The sequence below is a fragment of the Seriola dumerili genome, unplaced genomic scaffold (assembly GCF_002260705.1).
Source record: "Seriola dumerili isolate Sdu_G_001 unplaced genomic scaffold, Sdu_1.0 BDQW01000138.1, whole genome shotgun sequence".
NCBI lineage: Eukaryota > Metazoa > Chordata > Actinopteri > Carangiformes > Carangidae > Seriola > Seriola dumerili.
Window position 1 is genome coordinate 6,696,503 of NW_019174393.1, and position 20,229 is coordinate 6,716,731.

The following is a 20,229-nucleotide window of genomic DNA, read 5'->3' on the forward strand; positions in this document are numbered from 1 at the left end:
ACAGTCCATGACATATTATTTTATGTTTCTGTGGCTTTCACCTGGGGGTCAAACATGCACCCAGTCATTACGGGGTATTTAATTACTCTCAAAAACCAGGTACAACATCCAAATCTGGACTTTTCTGCAATGTCTTCTGCCAATTAAAAACAATAAATATAACTAACTACTGCTCACAAACTACCAGTCTCTTTAAATATTAAACATAATCAGAGGCAGGACGAAGCCAATCTGATATTACCAAGCGAACCAAAAATATTCCAGATCTATAAGACCTATAAAATCTTACAGCACGGCAGAAACATACTCAATAAATCTGCAGTTATGTACATAAGGAGTCACTTTCCATGAAATAAAAAAAAGTATAAAATATCCTACTGACCACACACAGCCCGCCAGGGGCCACAGTTCCCTCCAAACTGGAGACCAAATAACCATGTTATATTTGGCATGGCTCTTCTCTCTCTCATGCTTTAAATATTAGCATAAGATTTGGAGCAGTTCGCTCAGTCCTACTTAGACCCTCTCATGGGGAAACTAACAGTTACAGCTAACTGGGGAAAAGGTAGTCCAGCTACTGCACACAATTAGCACTGAATGGTTTGCCAAGGCTGCTGCAGTTAGCTTTTCGAGCAGCAATAGTGTATTTTATATACTTAACCAATGGTATATCTGAAACCAATTACAGGTTTTCTCATTGAGACTTTAGTGTCTTTAATACTAATTTTAAAATTACTTTTTCATGCCTATATTTTCTTCCTTTTTGGTCTGACCATAGTTTTGTTTGTTGGATATTTTTAGTTGTTGTGATATGTGTTAGGTATCCTATAACTTAGTATATGTGTTGACATTATGGAACACCATTTCTGTCCATCCACATCACTTGTGTTGGAGGTAAATTACATTTTGCAGTCCAGCTCAACACATTTCAAAAAAAAAAAAGAAAGAAATCCCAGAGTCACAGAAGGCTACCTTGAGTGGTATCCAACAGGGATCTGGGTTCAGTCCACATTCAAGTATATTCCAGGAGATAATACTGAGTCACAGGTGTCATTCTCATTATCTTTGCTTGCATGGCTTCAGAAATTCTGAACATGTCAAAATACAATTAGTACGCCGTCCATGTGCCCGGGACTTTGGTTGTAAAAATGGTATTAAGGCTAACAACCTGCAGGTCTTTATCTGCAAAGTGGAAGAATTGGTGGGATTCCATTTTATTATATCCAGTCTTCAACCACTAGTCTCTGTCCTCTCCGCGAAATGACAAATTCAGTCACAAAATCCCAAAAAGGCCACTTTCCATAAGGCGATTTTCCGAATTTCTCCCCCGTGGTCCATGCTGGAGAGGTCATGGAGAGGTCTTGGAATTTTCTGGCCCGCAGTCGCCCCTTTCTCCTTGCAGGCTGTGGTGCAGCCCTGCATGGAGCTGATTTTCACACCGCAATATCTTAGTTCCTCTCCAAACTGGGGTAAAGTTTGAACACTTTATATATCCACTCTGAGTAGAAAGCAACGTTGACAAAAAGTGCAGGCTGCGATGAGGCACATTTTGTCCTTTGGATGCTCACACCGATGATGACTTTGCGCTCATGTTCCTGGCAGACCAATGGACCTCCATTGTCTTTCTGCAAGACGGCACATTAACAATGATTATACTCCACTGTACATGTTCAAACTCAACCAAATTCCAAATGATGGAAAAAATTGTTAACCATTTTCATTGGGACTATTTCTTCAGCAGAAAGTAGTTCCAAGGAAAATTAGATACCTAGCCATGCCATGGTATTTGTTATTTGGGTGAATGACCTTTTGAATACTCTACATTCATGTTGTATTCATCTGTTTCATGATATAAACATTGATTTGTGACACTTACATCACATACACCTTCTCCTCTATTGCCACCGGCACATATTCTGCTCTCCCCAGCATCCCCTTTGATTTGTGAGCACATGTCATTGTTGACCATAGGCATCGTTACAGTGTTCAGTGCCTCATCATATCCTGTGTCTGAAGAGAGAAGAAAAACACAAACCAGTGAGTTTAATGGGTTAAACATACGCATTTTGTTTGAATAATGGTTGAAATGGAAGGGGGCATGGCATATTGGTGAAAGAAGGCAGTACTTTTGGTTTCCCCCCATCCATACATGGTGCAGTTGGTGCCTTCGGTGATGTGACAGTCTTTTACAGGAAGATGGATAGTGGAGGCACCCTCCGACACAGGCGCAGGACTAGAACATACATAACAGTAGATCACGTATAGTCACTTAACATGCTGTATGCAGCCATCACAGAATGAAACGAGGTCTTTCATGCATTTAGAGGGCCAAAGTTAACCAAAATGGCTTGGCTTGTGGTTAGAACAATACAAAGTTTTCCATAACACATGTTCTACCCTAACATTAGGATCTTAAACATCAGTGGAAACCGTCCATTTGGATGACAACTTACTCTGCTAATTTCAGCATAACCAGGTTGGATCCCTCTGGGCCACAAATCAGACGAGAGATGCGTAGTCTCGGGTGGCTTGAGGACTCATTGAGGTGTCGTAGACCAACCTGCACGCTGTAATCCCTGAGATCTGGAACGCTGAAGACCACAAAGTCCAGTGTCAGATAGAAACCTACAGTATTGGTGACTTGATGATTTCACTGGCCAGTGATTAAACTAATTTGATTAGATTGAGTGATCCATTAAGGAACCATAGAGAACATGAGCCTTACATAGATCTACAGTGGTCTTACTTTTAAATATTGCCAAGACAAGTTATCTGTGTTACTGTACTGCATGTGGTCAGTTTAAGTATTTACAAAATGTCTCTACATATACAACAATTTTAAACACAAAATTTTAAGGAACTTTTCGGAATTTGCCAATGTGCAATAACAAATATGATATTGGTAATTTAAATATTAAAAGTAATATTTTTTATAACAATCCTTTGCATAAACTTTCAAAGCACAAAAGCAAGAAAAAAGGCAATGTTTCAGACAAACTGTGACCCACTCCACAGCACACACTGCAGCTACAAGTATCAGCTAAAAGCTGCTGATCTACACCATATGTAATACTTACAGTACTGTACATTACTACAGAGATAGGGAGGTTTTCATTAAAGCCACCGCTGCAGATGACAGAGATACTATGTGCACAGTATATGAGTGGCTCTGACAACTGCAGAAGTTAAACAGATCTCCAGTCCAAACTATTTTGTTCTACATCTCAGGTCAGACCTGTCTGGGAGGGGGTAAGTCTTAGTAAACAGAATCCAGCCTGCATCTTCACTTTAAACAATATTGCAAGAAGCATGATTGACAGATATGTAAATAGAGAGTAAATACACACGGTAAATGAGAAAAGGATTTTTGGTGAAGGTGAGGTCAGAAATAGAATAAAAGCGATAAATTTCCGGGGGTGGGGGGTGGGGGGCTACTAGGAGTATCAGAGGGTGGAGTCTTACCAGGAGGTGAAGCACTGTTGGTCTGTCAAAACCCAGTCTTCTCTGATCAGTGAGCCACCACACAAATGAACCTTCCTAAGAAAATTTAAGAGGACAGTTTTATTCATTACAGAAGGTAGCATAAAGAGGGATTAAGCAGATTCTGTAAAAACATGTAAAATGACTCACTCTCTTTGGATGCTTACAACCCAGCCACCATCGGTACCTTGCACTTGATGTCCTCCAACTATTCTGGTGTTTATATGCACGAAGCATGATATCTTGGGTCTGGTCAGAGCTAAACAAGGAGACATTTTTGATACTGTATGTTAGATGAATATATTATTTGCATTTCAATGGGAAAAGATTTATTAAAACTTCAAAAGACAACCATAAAATATGATTTGTTTAGTTAGGTAAATGACAACAGACGGATTTCATGTAAAGAGTTAAAGGAAAAGGGACAAGATTAGAGATAAGAAGAGGAGGAAGAGGACTAGACTGGTAAAAGCCAGATAAGCAAAAATGATACTCACTGTTTGGCTGAGGAGCCACTGTAGCTGATTCACCTGATAGAAGTAAAAGAAAAGCACACCAGTAAGAAGAGACGCCACAGCAGCGGAAATAATTCAGACCTCTGACCATACATTGACACAAAAAGCATGAAACCTCATTGAAAAAAGACACCTTTCTTTACTTTATAGAGACTTAACTCAGAATCTGAATCATTGTTGGAGGCTATATCAGTTAGCAACCGCAGAGAATAAATTTGCTCAAGACCTCAGAAACTTCATGGAAGACATGTTTTACATTATGGAAATTATTGTGCAGGCATTCAAAAGAGTCTCTTCAATGCGACCCGATTGAAACCAGCCAAAGAAAATGTTGGGTCCAGCTGCTTGAGTATGTGTTTTCTCAAATAAAAGGATGGCAGCAGTGACCTGCATCTGTTTGCTGTTTGAACATCATGTATTCTCTCTGCCAATTGGACAAAACCACAGCTAACACATTACGTAAGCCACCAGCAAAGCTGCATAAAATAAAAGTTATGACATATTATTTGGCTTTGATAAAGTCTACAAAGCTAAATCACTTGTGTTATTTCATTGTACTTCACTCATACACCAACACTGTCTTCTTCTATATACTTAATGTTAATGCATGCTCTTTCAGAAGTGCTGTTTGGACAATCTGAAAGGCTCATGCAATATCTACTCCGTGTATACCTGGAGGATTAAAGGAGTCAGGAGGCTTGATCAGGACAAAATCATCCTGGGGTGACACAGGAATAACTTCCTCAAGTGTAAATATAATTAAACATGGGGACAGTTTAGGAGGTTATTTTATTCTGAATGTTTACAGGAAGCAGAAGAAGCATTAGCTTCCAGAAGTGCTATTAGTTTCTTTTCAAGACTTTCTCCTGACTTGCCTCACATCCTGATACACATTCCCCATTGTTCATGGGCTTAAGACAAGCAGTCTTAATGTCTGAGGACATGTAAGATACAAGCCTACAAAGGCTTTTTTAAAAGCAAATTAAATTAAACACACACCAGGAAATCTGGCAAACTGTTTGCTACTTTTTAAGGCAACATTTTATGTTCTGTAGCCTGGTAATTTCTCACTTGTACCAACAAACACTTAAAAACACATTTTCACATCAAGCTTCAAGCTCTAACTTCGAAGGCTTATTTGCTTTTTTGCTGAGAGTTAGGTGAGAAGATCATGTCTGTGGCATCAGTTAGCTTAGCTTAGCACAAGACTGGAAACAAAGGGTAACAGCCAGCTTGACCCTGTCCAACGTAAGAAAATCCACATACCTGCACTTTTAAAGTTCACTAATAAGCCTGTTATGTCTTGTTTGTTAAATCTATACCAACATTGTGATTTTACAGGTATGTTGAGTCTTTATGCTAACCTAAGCTAATCAGCCTATTTACCATACAGACATGAGAACAGCATCCATTTCCTTATCGACCTCTCAGCAAGAAAGCAAATAATGTTAAACTACTCCTTTAAGGGTCTGCTAAATAGATCACTAAAAATTGTACTATACAGCATGTGCATCATTTACAGCCTGCTAATATTTATGGCTGACATAAAACAGATGTATCTACTGTTACAGAGATATACATTAGAGCAGTCAAGGTTATTTAAGCCACTCACAGTGCTTCAGTTTGCAGTAGTCCCAGGCCAAGCGGTTATTTGGATTGGTGTAACACCAGGGGCCATGCTTGTCCCGGTCTGGGTTCCGGCAGTAGTTCTTCTCCAGCCCTACATGGGATACTGTAGAGTGAGAATCCCCACTGTAAAACACACAAATACAGATTCTCATATTCCATTTGTTATTTTGCACACAGTGTGTCAGAACTAACACTGGTCTTTGTCTCATTTAGATTCATACACACTCTCACACTCACACAAATACACAAGTATGTGCATACATGGAGTAGCGCACAGACTGATATGCACATACAGTACATACACACTGTAAGTTACCATGGTATGCCTGGAAAGTCTGACTCTGGCTTTCCTATAGTGCAATGAATCCTCTACATTCGCTGCATTCAGCCCGTAGAAGGAGAGAGTTTTGTGAAGAGTGCTCATGGGAGTATGAAAGTATGCACTCTAAGCATTCAGCAGGGCTCAGACCAGTAGGAGCCACATCCTCTATGGAACAACTTGGTTGTGGTCCCGATTTGTAGGAATTCACATCTAATCGTGTGTCTCTTTAAACATAATCTTCTACGATACCCAAAATATCCCTAAGCAATTACTGGGTAAAAATAATGCAAAGCGATAGACAACAATTTGTCAGGAGGTGAAGATAATTCCACTTCCCAGGAGAATGTTAAACAAGCTGCAGCTCTCAGCAGTTTTTCCTCAGATGACCCTTAACCTTGAGCAGGGTAGACTCGCTGGCTGCAGTCTACGCAAGGGAGCTGATTGGCTTTGATCTACCTTCCTCAGAAAGCACTTCCTGGGGTCAGGGGTCAGCTCTGGAACATGTCCATCTGTCTGTGCCATTTTGGCTTTTAAAATTCCTATAAATTAAGTAATTCCAACAGCTTGACTTCAGCACGAAGCAACAACCCTGTAGTGGGCAACCTCTCTGTCAAGATGGGTCACTTGGAGAGCACCCCGGGGTTTCCTCTCGTCAGTTAGATGAATAATAATTGGGCCTCGTATTGACCCCTGAGGAACCCCTGATTTCCTCTCACTGTTTGTTTTCACTGCTTGGCTTCATTCATATGAAAGGGATTTTCACAAGGCAATAGGAGGAAAAGTTGTCAACAAACACTCATCAACTGAGCTGAAAAGAATGTCAGCCTCTCTAGGAAACATTTCCAGTGATTCTTAGCACAGCTGACGTTTGGCTGAGAGTTAGCAGGAGGAGACACACAACTAATTTATATGCAGAATAAATTAGTTTCCTACCTGTTTATATGATGTGACCAGTCTGCGCAGGGAATCCCAGAACGAGTTATGGATAAAGTTCCCCGGTATGTCTGTCCGATGTCTTCGTAACACTCTGAGGAAAAACATGATAAAGTTATTTCAGACCACCTTGTTAAATATTCCCAGGAGCACATAGAATTACTGAACCCAGCAATTTCTGAAACACCTTGAGCGGGCAAATTCAGAAACGCACAGTCAGAGACAAAGAAGAGATTTCTCTTTGTGGTTTGAATCAATTTAATAATCAACGGCCCCAGTTCTCAAATGTAATAGAAAATTTAGACCTCACTATGTCTTTGCTTAAACAGAATCAGAGGAGGGCCTTTAGTAACTAACTGACTGGCCACTTTGTGACATGTGTGGTCTTCTGAAATGTGAAGCAGAGAAACATGGGAAATGACAGAGAAGAATATTGCCAAAGTCTGGTTCTTCCATGAAATGGAATGCATTGGGCAGCACGCTGCCAAGTGGCCCAGTCCTACGGGAGCAATTCAGAAAGTGTCTGTGTAATTTCACTTCACAAAAACATGACTTTTCAAGCATCTGTACTTCAGTATTTCACATTATTTAAAACATAACTTGCATAGTAATTTACTCAATATTTACCATTCTTTTGAAGTTTGGAACTGAGAAAAGGCTAAGTAGCCTTAAAGGAATAGTTTGACATTTTGGGAAATATAGCTTTTTTTCATCTTCATCAAGAAAACAGATAAGCACATTTCCCAAAAATGTGAAGCTGTTCCTTTAAAATTCTAGTTGTACAATAATTTACCTATTTTTTGTGTGGCCTCAGCATCACACCTGGGGATGTGGGTGCAGTTGGCTATCCTCTGATTAGGGTCTGTAGTGAAGCACCATGGGTAATCTGCACCATCAGGATTACGACAGTAGTTCTCTCTCAGGTCTCTGTAACACACACACAAACTACAATTTAAATGATGGTGCTGATGACTGTAATCTTTTTACAGCAAAGCTATCAATTTGTAGTTTCACTTTCATCACTTTCAAAATGAACAAATCACCTCCTTGACACAGCAGAGAGAACTGAACCCAAGCTGCCATGAAACAAGCATTACTCACTTGCATTTGAAGTTCTGAGGAAGAAATGAGTGGTTATGGGGGAACTGAGAGTCCCAGCGCTGACATGTCACGCCCTCAGGAGTGACATTCATTGTGCCTCGGTAATCGGTGCCCTTCCCCTGGACACAGGATGTTGTTACATTGACATCTGTGTCCTCACTGGAGTCCGATTCTAGCAAAGAAAGAAAAACACATAGAAACTGTAACTGTGAGTGTAGGCATGAGAAAGAAGGCAAAGAAAAACTTGCAAAAGAGAGTGAGATGCAAAAACTGAAGGTAGAAAGAAGGGAGGGAGAGAAGGAGGGAGATATTAATCCTCAGAAGAATGTGTCATGTTTAACCTAGAGACAGATGATCAAAAACAGTAGCACCCCCCCCCCCCCCCCCCCCCCCCCCCCCCCCCCCCCCCCCCCCCCCCCCCCCCCCCCCCCCCCCCCCCCCCCCCCCTTTCCTAGTCTCAACTGCGATAGGAACCTTTCTGTGTATTCATAACACTGGTGCCCCACATTCTTGCACGTAAGGACATCCACAACAATATGCGGTTATTTAACTTGCTGACAGCACAAAATGTCACAGGTTGTTGGAAGAAAAACATAATTTCTATACATACACCATTAAACATAAAATTCTGTTTCTGGCGAATTTGTTTATTGCACCAAAGATATCACATCCAAGCCAGTCTGTCCAGGGCAACTTTATCCACCGGAAAACTATTCCAAACATCTTCAGATGGAATTCTGCTTTTCAGCAGAGCAGGAATAGCAGCACATAGGGAGCGACTTCTCCCCTCCAGATTTCTGTCTCTGTTTCTTTAGCCTTTGACAAATGAGATTGGAGAAGATGGAGGAGGAAAGGGAATGTTTTGAGGCAGAAAGGAGAAGGCGGGTGGAAAAGAGGGATTCTTTAGCTTGATGTAATGCATGCCAGTGTCTGTGTGCACTGTGTAGTACAGGTCAGTGGTTTTTATCTTTCTGAGGGCAGGCATTGAGGGATACACACATCTGGACAAATGCAGATCCTCCGCCCTGGCTGTAAATCATAACATGTACTGTAAAGTACATGTGTGTATGTGTCTGACAGAGACAAAGAGGGATGCTCTGTGTGTTTGTGGGTGAGCATGTGGGAATATTTCAATGTGAAAAAATGAACAAATTCTCCAAAGGTGTGACCTCTTTGGCATCCGTTCTTCTTCTTCTCTTTCCTCTGTCTTTTAAATTATCTATGAAGGCAAAAGTTATCTACACTACAACTCTGTCAGACTCTGCCCGATGTGAGACGAGTCAAGTGAAGTTACATTATTTTTGCCCTCATCACACTCAAAAACCTTACAATATCAAACACATTGGAGGTGCAACTGATGATTATTTTCATTATTGATGAATGTGTAGATTGTTTTTATGATTAACCAAGTATTTGTTCAGTCACCGTCTCAATTTCCAAGAGCACATGTTGATGTTCCAATTCGACAATAATATTCTAATCAGTGACAAATGAAAGGAAAACTCAACATAAAGTTTCTTAGTAAGGAACCGAACAGCTTCACTCTCCTTCACATCCATCCTACAAGTCTCTGAGCTCCAGAGCACCAGATATTCTCTAATTTGGTATTTTGATGTTTGGTGGTGAGTGTCTTCTGACACGCCAGTCCAAAATCTCACAGAAGTCTTCAGTTGTGTTTTCATGCTCATCACACCATTCATTGACCCCCTGAGCCCTGCATGGAGGCATCTGCAACTGTTTTGTTCTTCACACATTTGTCCCTTGTCTATATCTGTCATTATTTTAAAAGCCAATGTTCACACAACTAAAATGACTATTAGGCCTTCCAGTGGCTGTGTGAGGCCTCACAGTATAGTAGCCTCTATTGTAATCCTCAACTTCATAGCCCCTTGTCATCTGTGAGTGGTCTCTCTGAAGTCAGACTCTCCCATTTACAAACAACCTATTTACTCTTCCTTGTTGAGGTAGGAGGATTTCAAGCCAAGCACCACATGAAACACCCAGCCGAGTAAACAAAAGTCTTATGAGACTCTGCAGGGGAGAAGAGGGAGCTTTTTTCCTCAGCTGACCGCAAGTACCCCAAAACCACAAAAGTCCTGTATGTAACAAACCCCCTGGTGCACTCAAACCACTTTTCGGCAGTACCGAACTGGCATCTGCCTGTCCAAAAACCAAGTCCACTTTTGAATCTCACAATGGATTCCTAACTGTGTGACACAACTGTTAAGTTGTGAGGGTACTTCACTTTGAGAAATACAATAAACATAAGAGTCATGAATCAGAGTATAACGATAATTTAGCCTTCTGCTGATTTGTTAAAGACTCTGTCCACAAAGCCCAAGCCCCAGATTTGAGTATATAGAGTACATAGATCCGTACCACACACAGTGATGTTGCAGTACTCCCATGGAGTTTTGGGATCCATGGTGTAGCACCAGGGACGGAGACGATTATCCGGGTTTCGGCAGTAGTTGTCTTTTAAATCTTTGTCCCGATACCTGAGAGAGGAAACAGAGAGGGAAGAAAAAATTAGGAGGGAGAGAAGTAAGTCATAACAACTGGTGAGGTCTACCTCTCTCGAGTATTAGCGTCATTTATGTAAGCATCTGTCATGGGGTGTGTGCTGGTGTTGTCCGTGAGAAAGGTTAGCATGTCATTATCGGCTTTGCAGCTTACTTTTTGGGCTGGAAGTGGTGTTTGTGAGGCCTTGCTGAGTCCCATCTCTGGCACTCCTTGCCGCTCTCTGTATGGTCCATTTTGCCCCAGTAATCCTCCCCATTACACGTCACACAGACTTCTGTCAACAAAGAAACAACATTTATCGAAATCTTCTTTCAGCTAGTAATGAAAGCAAAGAAAGGTTTCTTTCTAACATAAGCCTGAGTTAATCTGACTGAATCTTATTGTCCGGTAATAATGTTTTGGATGGTCTTACCCTCTGAACACTGTGGTACGCCACACTCCTCAGCTCGTACGTTGGGGTCTGTGGTGTAGCACCACGGACCACCAGGATCGTTGTTGGGATTCCGACAGAAGTTCTCCCTCAGGTCTTGCGTTGGGTACCTATCAGGATAAAACCTACAAAGGAGTAGACACATTTATTGAAAGTGTTAACTGATACTGTAAGCTGTATAAATAAATGTTAGGGAGTACTTGCACACTTGGCTGCTCCAGTAGTATATACAGTACCTGCCTGCTGGTGCTCTCAGTAACAAACCAAATAAATTCAAAAGGCATTTACATTAACATGTAAGCTTCAATCTGTGAAATTGTGGCGCTTTCAATGTGACCAGGTTACATTTTAAAACCTGGAATGACCGGTCATAGCAATCGTATGCAAAGTAAGACAATATGTTTCTCCTCTCCAGATTTGCACCTTTTGCATGATCGCCTTACTGATTCCTACCATATCCCAGCTCCCTCATGTGTGTCTGTCACAGCACAGTGACCACCAACAGCACAGAACAATGCTACGAACCACTTGGAGCAGCCCAAGCAGGTCATTTACTGGCAGCCTTTGAACACGTTTAAACTTAATCCCTCTCTGTCAACTGCTACATCATGTCAGTGTGAACGAGCGACTGTGAGACTGTAAGAAAATGAATCTGGCTAGTCCAAACATATGGGATGGAACAATGGGGAGTGGCATGGGATCCCCGTACTAAATGGACGGTGTGTGAAATTCGTCTTCTGTCAGCGCAGGATGATGAAAAGCTGGCATGTCAGCACCCCCTGATCCATGCCGACCACATTCCCCCCTCCCACCCAGGGAGACACAGAGGGAGGACAGGAGAAAAAGTTTTGGGCACAGGGGAAAGGTGAAAAGAAACAAGTGACTTAAGTGTTTAGAAAAGAAAAAGAGAGCAAAAAGTTGGGAGCTAAGTGTTTAACTGATGATGTAAAAAGAAAAAAAACACGTGCAGGATAAGAAAAAAGACACGAAAAAGGAACCAGAGTCCACCCTCCCTTCAGCAGCTTGTCTGAACAGTCTACCCCAGGCAATGACTCTTTTCTTGGGAGAGTCTGCTCTGTTCTCCCCTCTGTGCCCTGGGGCTTACGCAAGGCTTCAACACTAATGCACAACATCATTCAACCCAGAAGTAGAAGAAATCTCAGGCCTTAGCCAAAAAGAAAGAGAGTGCAAAGAAGAAAGAGGAGGAAGCTCTTCCAACCATATAGTAATACCTAGTGTCAAAATATTACAGGGTTAAGTTTAACACCAATATTTCTCTTATGCATTTAACTAAAACAAAACACTTGTTCCCCTCCAAAAGCAGCACTCTGCCAAGCGCCAAAACTCACATCTGTTGTGTGTAACTCACAAGCTCAATATATTTCTATCATACTACAGTATCCTTAATTTATAAATGGAATTACAAGGTTCCTCACATCACAAAAAAAACGCTGCATCTGGTGAGAGTCCGTAAAAGGCCGTGGCATGGGAGCAAGTTAACCATAATGATGTTGTGCTAACAGATGTTGGCCAGTTATTCATCTCCTTGCCAAAGTCTGCTCCCATCGGAGCGCAGGCAGACACTGTGCACACATGCTTCGCTCTGTGGGCCGGCTACACATATTGGCTAGATTTTGGAGATCACTAAAGATGAAATCTAGACCTGAAGTAACCGCTGCAAAATGTCTCGCAACATGCACCTGGTGATTGTGGAACAAACACGGTCATGCTTCAGTGCTACAGCATCCAAAGGAATAAAGTACTCAGAGATTAACGCAACACATAAATAAGGATTTTTGGAAGAAGGGTGCGACAACTGAAGTGTCCTGAAAGGAATAGTTTTGGGAAGTACACTGATTCACTTTCTTGTTGAGAATTAGCTTAGAAGATCAATAATGCTGCGCAATTTTGTCCGTTAAATATGAAGCTACAGCCGGGAGACAGTTAGCTTAGTTTAGTTTAGCTAAATTTAGCTCAGTGTAACAGCAAGTTTAGTTAGTGTGGTCAGCGGTTTCCCACTGTTTCCAGTCTTTCTGCTAAGCTAAACTAACTGGCTATTGGTGGAAGCTTCAAACTTACAGACATGACATTCTGCTTTAACTCTTGGCAAGAAAGCAAATGAGATTTTTTTTTCTTTTCCAAAATGTCTACCTTCTCCTTTAAGCAAAACATTAAATCCAAGCTGCAGGGGTGTGTTTCTGAAGCTAAGTGCGCTAACAGACCTCCCAGTGGAAACTCGTAGAAAAATAAATGAATGTCTCTACGGGGATAAATAAATGACTATGTATTATTAATAATATGAAAAGAAATTTTCCATTCCATTCCTTTCTCCACACTTGGCTTCACATCAATACACATTTCTCTCAGAGCCTCGGTTGAAACACTAAATATAGACAACAGGTGGAAGTCCCATTCCTGGAAGGGAACCTCCTGAGAAATCACCCCTGCCCCACGGTGATCGGTCAAGCGTGAAAATAATAGTTACCTGAAACTCAAATGGTGCGTGGTTCATTATGGTGGTAATTCTCACACAGCGGGACAGTCCCGTGTTAGGTAACCCCACGGTGGCACTAAATCTCCCTTAAGTAAAGCTCCCTTTGACCCTTTTGGAAAGTTAAAAGTTGTTGACAAGCCAGGGCGATGTTGTCGGTCGGACGATACATTTACCTTGTGGGAAGGAGACTGAGACCATGTGTCAAATAAACAGTGACGAAGGACTCCTAATGTGAAGAAGTGCTTCTGGAAAGGGAAGGGAGGAGAAGAGAAGATGGGGACCAACACCGCAATATGTTTTAATTGTTGGAGATCGCTGCACTTGTATTTTCTCTCAGTATGTCAGTGGCTTTGTGTGTTCAGCTGGACAACAGACAGAACATGACTTCAGTCTATAAATTTTTGCACTTTCCTTCTTTCATTCTACCTCCCCTCTGTACTTCTTCAAACTCTTATTACTTTGTCTCTCAACCCCCCTCCCCATCGCCGTTAAAATATCCTGTAACTAATGAGCACCACTAATGAGATGCTGGCACAGAACCATCTTTTCAAAGTCACTGATCTTGCCTCTCTTGTAGCAGTGGAAACTTTGGGATACACCTGATGGCCTACAGTGCAGCAAAAAAAAAAAAAAAACCCAGCCTCATCAGCTAGGACATCCCAGCATGTGTTGAAAGAAATCTGACTTAACCCTGGATAAACGTTCAACTGTCTCAGAGCCTCCACCTTCCCTTAACCCCTGAGGTGCAAGGAGATGATCTGGACATCAGTAAATCAGCTGCTGGGGCCTGTTTAATATCAGACACAGACAAATAGAGAAGGAGCATCCAGGAAGGTGGCGAAAGCCTAAAGATTAGAGATGACTGGCTTCGATGGCTGCAGGAATGTGGCCAGGGGAAATGAACAATTAACACCTTCTCCTCCCTAAAAACAACAACTGGCATGCCGCCGAGCAAGGCACTGAACGCTCAAGGTAATAAGTGAGTGTTTGTGAGCATCCCTCCCCTCATGAACAGCGCCACGTTCCCACATAAAAATGCACTTTTTATTGACTTATTCGGTTGAAGAGGAGAGAGGACTTACGTGTGCTCATTGATGTTATTATCTGACCAAGCCTGGCAAGTGATGTTTGACTTCGTCCAAGACCTCCTCCCTCTGTAGTTGTCCTTGGTGCCGATGATACACTCCCTTATATAATCTAAGCAAGGGGAAAGGCATAAAAAGCATTTGAAAACATTCATTCATGTTTTCACTTTGATACAAACTGTCCCTGTGTACTCTTTGTGTGCCAGTTTTCACAGTGTTTCAGCCATTTAAAGTTGATTTGCTCTCGCTGCCCTGAGCACCTGGAATATATTTTCCCATGTATGGTCAATAAGACTTTTTGCAGCATGTGTTTTAGTATGTCCCAGCTTGTGTGTTATTCCCAAAACAGACAACTCCCTGAAGTTCATTAAATGTCACAGGGGGGAGTTTCAGTAAATTTTGCAGTAAATTCTAAAGTGCTAGATTCCACAGCCTGCGCTTGAGAAAATCTTTGCGCTCCGACTGTAAACAATGAATTTTTTTGTTTACACACCACTTAAGTCTGCGGCATGTTTATGCGTGCGACTAACCCCACTGGGGTGATTAAACAGGAGGGGTAGTGGTGGTGAAGGGGGTTGGTTGCTTTTATTGTGTCAACAGAAAAACCAAATGCCTTTAAAATCGAGGAGCTGTAGCAAGAGGCACAACCTGCAATCACCAGGAGAGAGCTTGCCTGTGTAAATCCCTCTCTGCACCTGAACGTTCTCATGAGAAAAACACCAGAGCTCAAACCTTAAATGACACTGCCTCTGAAAATGACGACATTCACCTTTTTTTTCATACAAAGTAAAGTTGACGTTAGCCTGCTTCTTCACACCGTGGGTGAAACGGTCAAAGGGAAGCAAGTGGCATTTCCTGTTGTGCCTTTGAAAGTTGAAAGCCCTGTAGACACACATAGGAAGTGGTTGAGAGATGACCGAATGATAAGCAACAAAAATATGTAAATATTGTGTCTCTATACAGGAGGAGAAAAGGAGTGAGAGTGAAAAAAAAAATGTGCTGGGCTTCAGAGACAAGAGAAAGAGAAAGTGTAACTCACCTACAGTTGAAGTTTTTCTTGACCTTTTTGCACTTTCGGGCGCAGTGTTCCTGCGATCGACTGTTTCGTACCAAAGGGGGCTGAGGACAGTCTGTGCAAACCAGCATGTGGCCCTCAGTCTTCTCATACCTCTGTAATGACTGATGAGTCCTTCTACAGCAACCTGTGAGAACATAAGCACACAACATAAGAACACCTATCTGCAGGTTTTGGTGCCGCCATTAGATTCACTGTTAGGCTGGAAGGATTCACCTCGTATGGGAGCGACTGTATGTTTCTGACTTATACTGTTCACTCGACTCACCATGACTTTTTTCTGAAAGCTCCGACTTGGTGCTTAATTATACCGAAGTGGCAACAACAAATTTGAATGATCACGCCAGCCAGAGTGTGACGCTGAGGTTAACTGAACCTGAATTTAATGGATATAGCACTATATTGTCAATGTAAAGTATTTTTAACCACTTACAGTTTTCCTGTCTGTATCTACGCTGTCAGCAATCAAATGAATGCAAAAGATTCTAAGAAACCATGTGGAATTTTTTCATCTCCTCTTCGGTGAAAATCATTACTCAAATACTGGAAGACATGGCCAAATGTTTCTCTGCTGCTGTCAAGGTGCTGAGGATGAAGACGAACTTGTCAAAGCAAAGAGTTTTCTCCTGGTGGTTTGACTATTGGTTTCAGGGTTCTGGCATGAAAGATGTGGAGGAAAAATGAAACACTGAACCTGGTGGTCCGCTGTCAGTGAAAGCATCTTTCAACTGCAGTTTACTTCATGCTCCATGTTTGCTGGCATGTTATTATCTGCCCTGCTGAATCACACTGAAGCATCATTGTTCAACAAAATTGAACCCCTTAAACCTCCGCTGTTCTGCAACTCTTGAGAGAACTTTTTCTTTAGATCCTGCTTCAGTTGTAGCGGGCCAAATCGAGGTAGCAGACTAGTTTATGTGTCAGAAAAGCTGGTATGAAGTGTGTCCAGGATCAAAGCCCAGCTCAAGATGCCCCCCAGCACTCGAGCTTCAAACCAGGGTAGCTGCCTGAGAAATGCAGAGTGGGTGCTGAACTGTGAAGACAGCCAAGAGAACAGAATGATGTCCATCCAGCAGGCAGACGTGCCTCAGTTGGAGATTTGATGCTCATGAAAGCATATCTCATATTTTACTACTTTCAAGAGCCAAAACTCAACTTTTTTTCAAGTTTTACTACTTCATGGCATTTGTTATACTAAAGTTTTATGTTATTGTTGATAAATTTAATGACTATCCGTGATTCCTTCAGAAACCCATTGCAATAACTTGCATTCATGACTCCTTACCAGTCATGAAAGTCTTATTAGAATCCCTGCTGTTTAACTACAGTGACATTTAGTTTCTTCCTCTTCATTTTGAGCAACATTTGTTTTTTAAGGGAACAAAACAAGAGGTGATCAGAATCCTGCGTCCTGGGAAAGCTTCAACATCTCTCATCATTTCTATTAACTAATAAAGTTTTATGTTTCAATTTTTATGTATAGTCTCTGAGCTATTGGTACCTAGCGCATACTAAAAAAACTTATAGATTTTTCCACAGAGTGTGGAAAAATGCAAAACTGTCAAAGGTGCAAAAGGACATATTATAATTCATTCTTGTTTAATTTATAGGCCTTTGTTGAGAGCCATTTCTTTGGAAGAGCGACATCAAAAGAGAATTATACCATTGCAAAGACATAGCATAATGTATAGAGCATAATGTAAGAGATCCATGTGGGTTCAAAAGCAGGACAAAACCATATTTTCAGTCTAAATCCTCTGTGATACAAATCATTCATTTTTACCTACTGGAACAAGTTAAGAGCCCATCCTTCAGTAGAATGGAGCTCTACTGTAAACGCTGGTTCTGTGGGCTACAGTAAGATCTTCAGATGCATTATGTTAGTTACAATAGTTTTTTCCGTTTATAATTAGGGGCAAGTGCGATATAAATCACACAAGAAAATCTCATGCTACTGAGTTACAGCAACATGCTCCTGCGCCAAGATCCGACACAAGACGTTGTGTGTGTACTTAAGATATTGTAAACTGTGGAGCGTTTAGAGGCTCCTCGTGGATGAAAATGGTTTTCGGGGAGGACGTGTTATTAATGTTTGGGCTCCACTGGACCACATCTGGCACTCATCACAGTGTTGTTCCAGCCCTGATGTCTGGCCAGGCTGCTCAATTAGATTTCACTTAGTCTCTTCCTCTCCTTGCAGTCAGACTGCTGCTATCTCCAAATCCCGGGCATTTGCTGAAGTTGGAGATCATAATAAAAGGTGCTTGATGGGTGAGCATGAGGGACATGACATTTAATGAGAAGAGGCAGAGATAGCTTCGAGGAACAGTTCTGAGTTCTGAGTGGACAGGAAAGGTGAATAACCAACACTCTGACCTTCCTCAGACATATCCACTTTGGTGCTCTTGAGCAAACAACCGAAGTGTCAGCTGGATAAGTATTTTAGTCAAGCTTTCCTGTCAAAAATGTGAAATGAATAATCACACAGTGTATCAGTTTTAGGGAAATGCAGAGGAAAAGTTGTATTATATGAAGAACAGGAAAGTAGCAGGTTAAAGGTGTGCCTGTGTCTGGGAATTAAGCAGACATTACATCTGCTTCAGAGAGCGCAATATGTGGAACTGGGCTCAGCAGCCAGATGTTACCCCCCCACCCCTCTCCCTACACACACACACACACACACACACACACACACACACACACACACACACACACACACACACACACACACACACACACACCCCTCTTCTATCTCTCTGCCGGGACAAACGCATGAATACCACAGTCCAGGGCGCGCGTTTTACTTTCCCCTACTCCAGGGCAGTCAGGGGTCAGGGTCGGCACCCCTGAAGGTGGTAACTATGGATTCAGTGCTTTACTCAGTGACATGTCAGCGGGGCGGATGCAATAACCGGGACAGTCTGTGCAGCCACCAAACAGCTTGCGCTTTATAAAGGCGCAGCACCGGAGCTCGTTTGGATGCGTTTAAATGACGAGTGGTCGTGTGTGCGCCCCGAGCTGTGCTGCAACATTACAAGACGAGCTCTGCATCCTCTTAGTGGCTGGCGTCAGTCCAGCATATGCACGAGTGTCTATTACCGAATTGACCATGACCTATATAAAAAGTTTACTGACAAAGCAGTAAGATCAGCAGATGTACTTCAAACCAAGCGCTTTGGCACAGGTTTGTACCTTTAGGCAGCTGGAATGGCACGGCGTGCGTTCTTATTCTGGATGATGATCATTTTTTAAATTCTTATTGAATAATATTGCACAAAACAATTCAAATACATTAATTATACTGCTCTTTAGATCCATTTGATTACTGGCAATTAGACCCAATGGCACAAATACTGGAAGCTCCAGTGAAAACAATGGGTTCCTATAGAAAGTTGCAGTCTGATGAACAGCTCAATATTTCTTTCCATAACAGTTTCAAATGTTTGATCTTCAAAAATGTCCTTGAGCAGGTTCATTATACAGTGAATTTCCACAGCAAACAGTGAGCCCAATCGATGCAAGACAGGACCTGTGATCAAGTTAATTCAGTGCCAATCACCGTCTCAGTCTGTAATCAAAAACTGATTATGTTTCCATAAGAAGCTATACATTTTTATTGTAAGCTGCTTTAAACCAAGTCCTGATTGACAAAGTTAAAAAAAAGTGAAAAAAAAGTGAAAAAAAAGTGAAAGTTTAAAAATATGAGGAACTGGAGCGTTATTCTTTTTGTCAACTTTTGTCACTTGTTTAATTTTATTATTTTTTATTCTTCCGTGTTAATCTATTGATTTGTGTCTAATGCTCATTTCACTGCATAAACAGAACGCGGAAAGAAATGAAACATGTGAGATTTTAATATGACACTTATATTAATCACAATGTTCATGCAGATATTCAACATCTCTTAGAAGCGCAGCTCTTCATGTCTTACCTGTGTCCAATGTAGTGACCACAACACACACCAAAGCGTGGTAAATCCATACGTTTGTCCTCATGGTTGGGAACTTGGGAGCAGGTTAGAATCCCGATTAAAGGAGCGACAGACTCGGTGCTTGTGTGAAGTCCAGAGTGGCTGATGATCAGCACAAGACTCGCCTTCCTCTCACAGATGTCACTTTTCCAACAAACCACACGTCCTCGGTTCAACCCCCTTTTACACGAGTTTGTGCTCCTCTCTATCAGCGTGTCTCCTCACTGGTGTCAAGTCCTGTGGAATAAATTAAACAACTTCCGGTTGTTTTTTCCAAAATAAAATCGGATGTAACAAACATGCCTAATGTAATGCATTTTTCAACTATCAAAGTCTAGTGATATATTTTTCCTATTGTCAACCAAAGCCACTTAATCCCACAAACAAATATTATCTGTTTAGCCAAATTTCTCTACCATTAACCACCAGTTCTCACCCCCAAAAATTTAAAGTGTGTATTAATCCACATCTAAACATAGTCCCCAACAAATACAGTCTTTTTACTAAAAACTATAGCACCCAGCTGTTTTAGGTAATTACTGAACTCCCCTTTTTTAAGTTAAATTCAAAATTTGTAACACATTTTTAAATATTTCCATCTTATGAATCCCAGCCTTATAGCAGCCTTATTTTCTAAGGCTCTTGAGAGCTATTCTGTTATAAACTAAACGC

The 20,229-nt window shown here is 41.5% G+C and overlaps 1 protein-coding gene across 1 annotated transcript; it reads right to left on the reverse strand.

Annotated features, from left to right (window-relative positions):
• Positions 1-1,448: 1,448 nt before the first annotated feature.
• Positions 1,449-19,582, reverse strand: LOC111224573 (hepatocyte growth factor-like). The gene is made up of 19 exons (XM_022749117.1): positions 19,546-19,582; positions 15,840-15,860; positions 15,552-15,714; positions 15,282-15,394; positions 14,510-14,624; positions 10,916-11,058; positions 10,657-10,777; positions 10,360-10,478; positions 7,981-8,152; positions 7,673-7,806; positions 6,880-6,973; positions 5,608-5,747; positions 3,978-4,010; positions 3,631-3,739; positions 3,463-3,537; positions 2,454-2,591; positions 2,127-2,233; positions 1,877-2,010; positions 1,449-1,625 (listed from the first exon to the last, which is right to left on the reverse strand). The coding sequence occupies exons 1-19, from the start codon at positions 19,580-19,582 to the stop codon at positions 1,449-1,451; spliced, it is 2,145 nt and encodes a 714-aa protein (XP_022604838.1).
• Positions 19,583-20,229: the final 647 nt, after the last annotated feature.

Excerpts from the sequence above, each read along its gene's own strand:
- LOC111224573 (XM_022749117.1), bottom strand. The coding sequence starts at position 19,582 with ATGAGGACAAACGTATGGATTTACCACGCTTTGGTGT. Across the intron at positions 6,974-7,672 it reads TGAGGCCACACAAAAAATAG|AGTGTTACGAAGACATCGGA; the intron begins GTAAATTATTGT and ends GTTTTTCCTCAG. Across the intron at positions 5,748-6,879 it reads TGGTCACATCATATAAACAG|TGGGGATTCTCACTCTACAG; the intron begins GTAGGAAACTAA and ends TGTGTTTTACAG.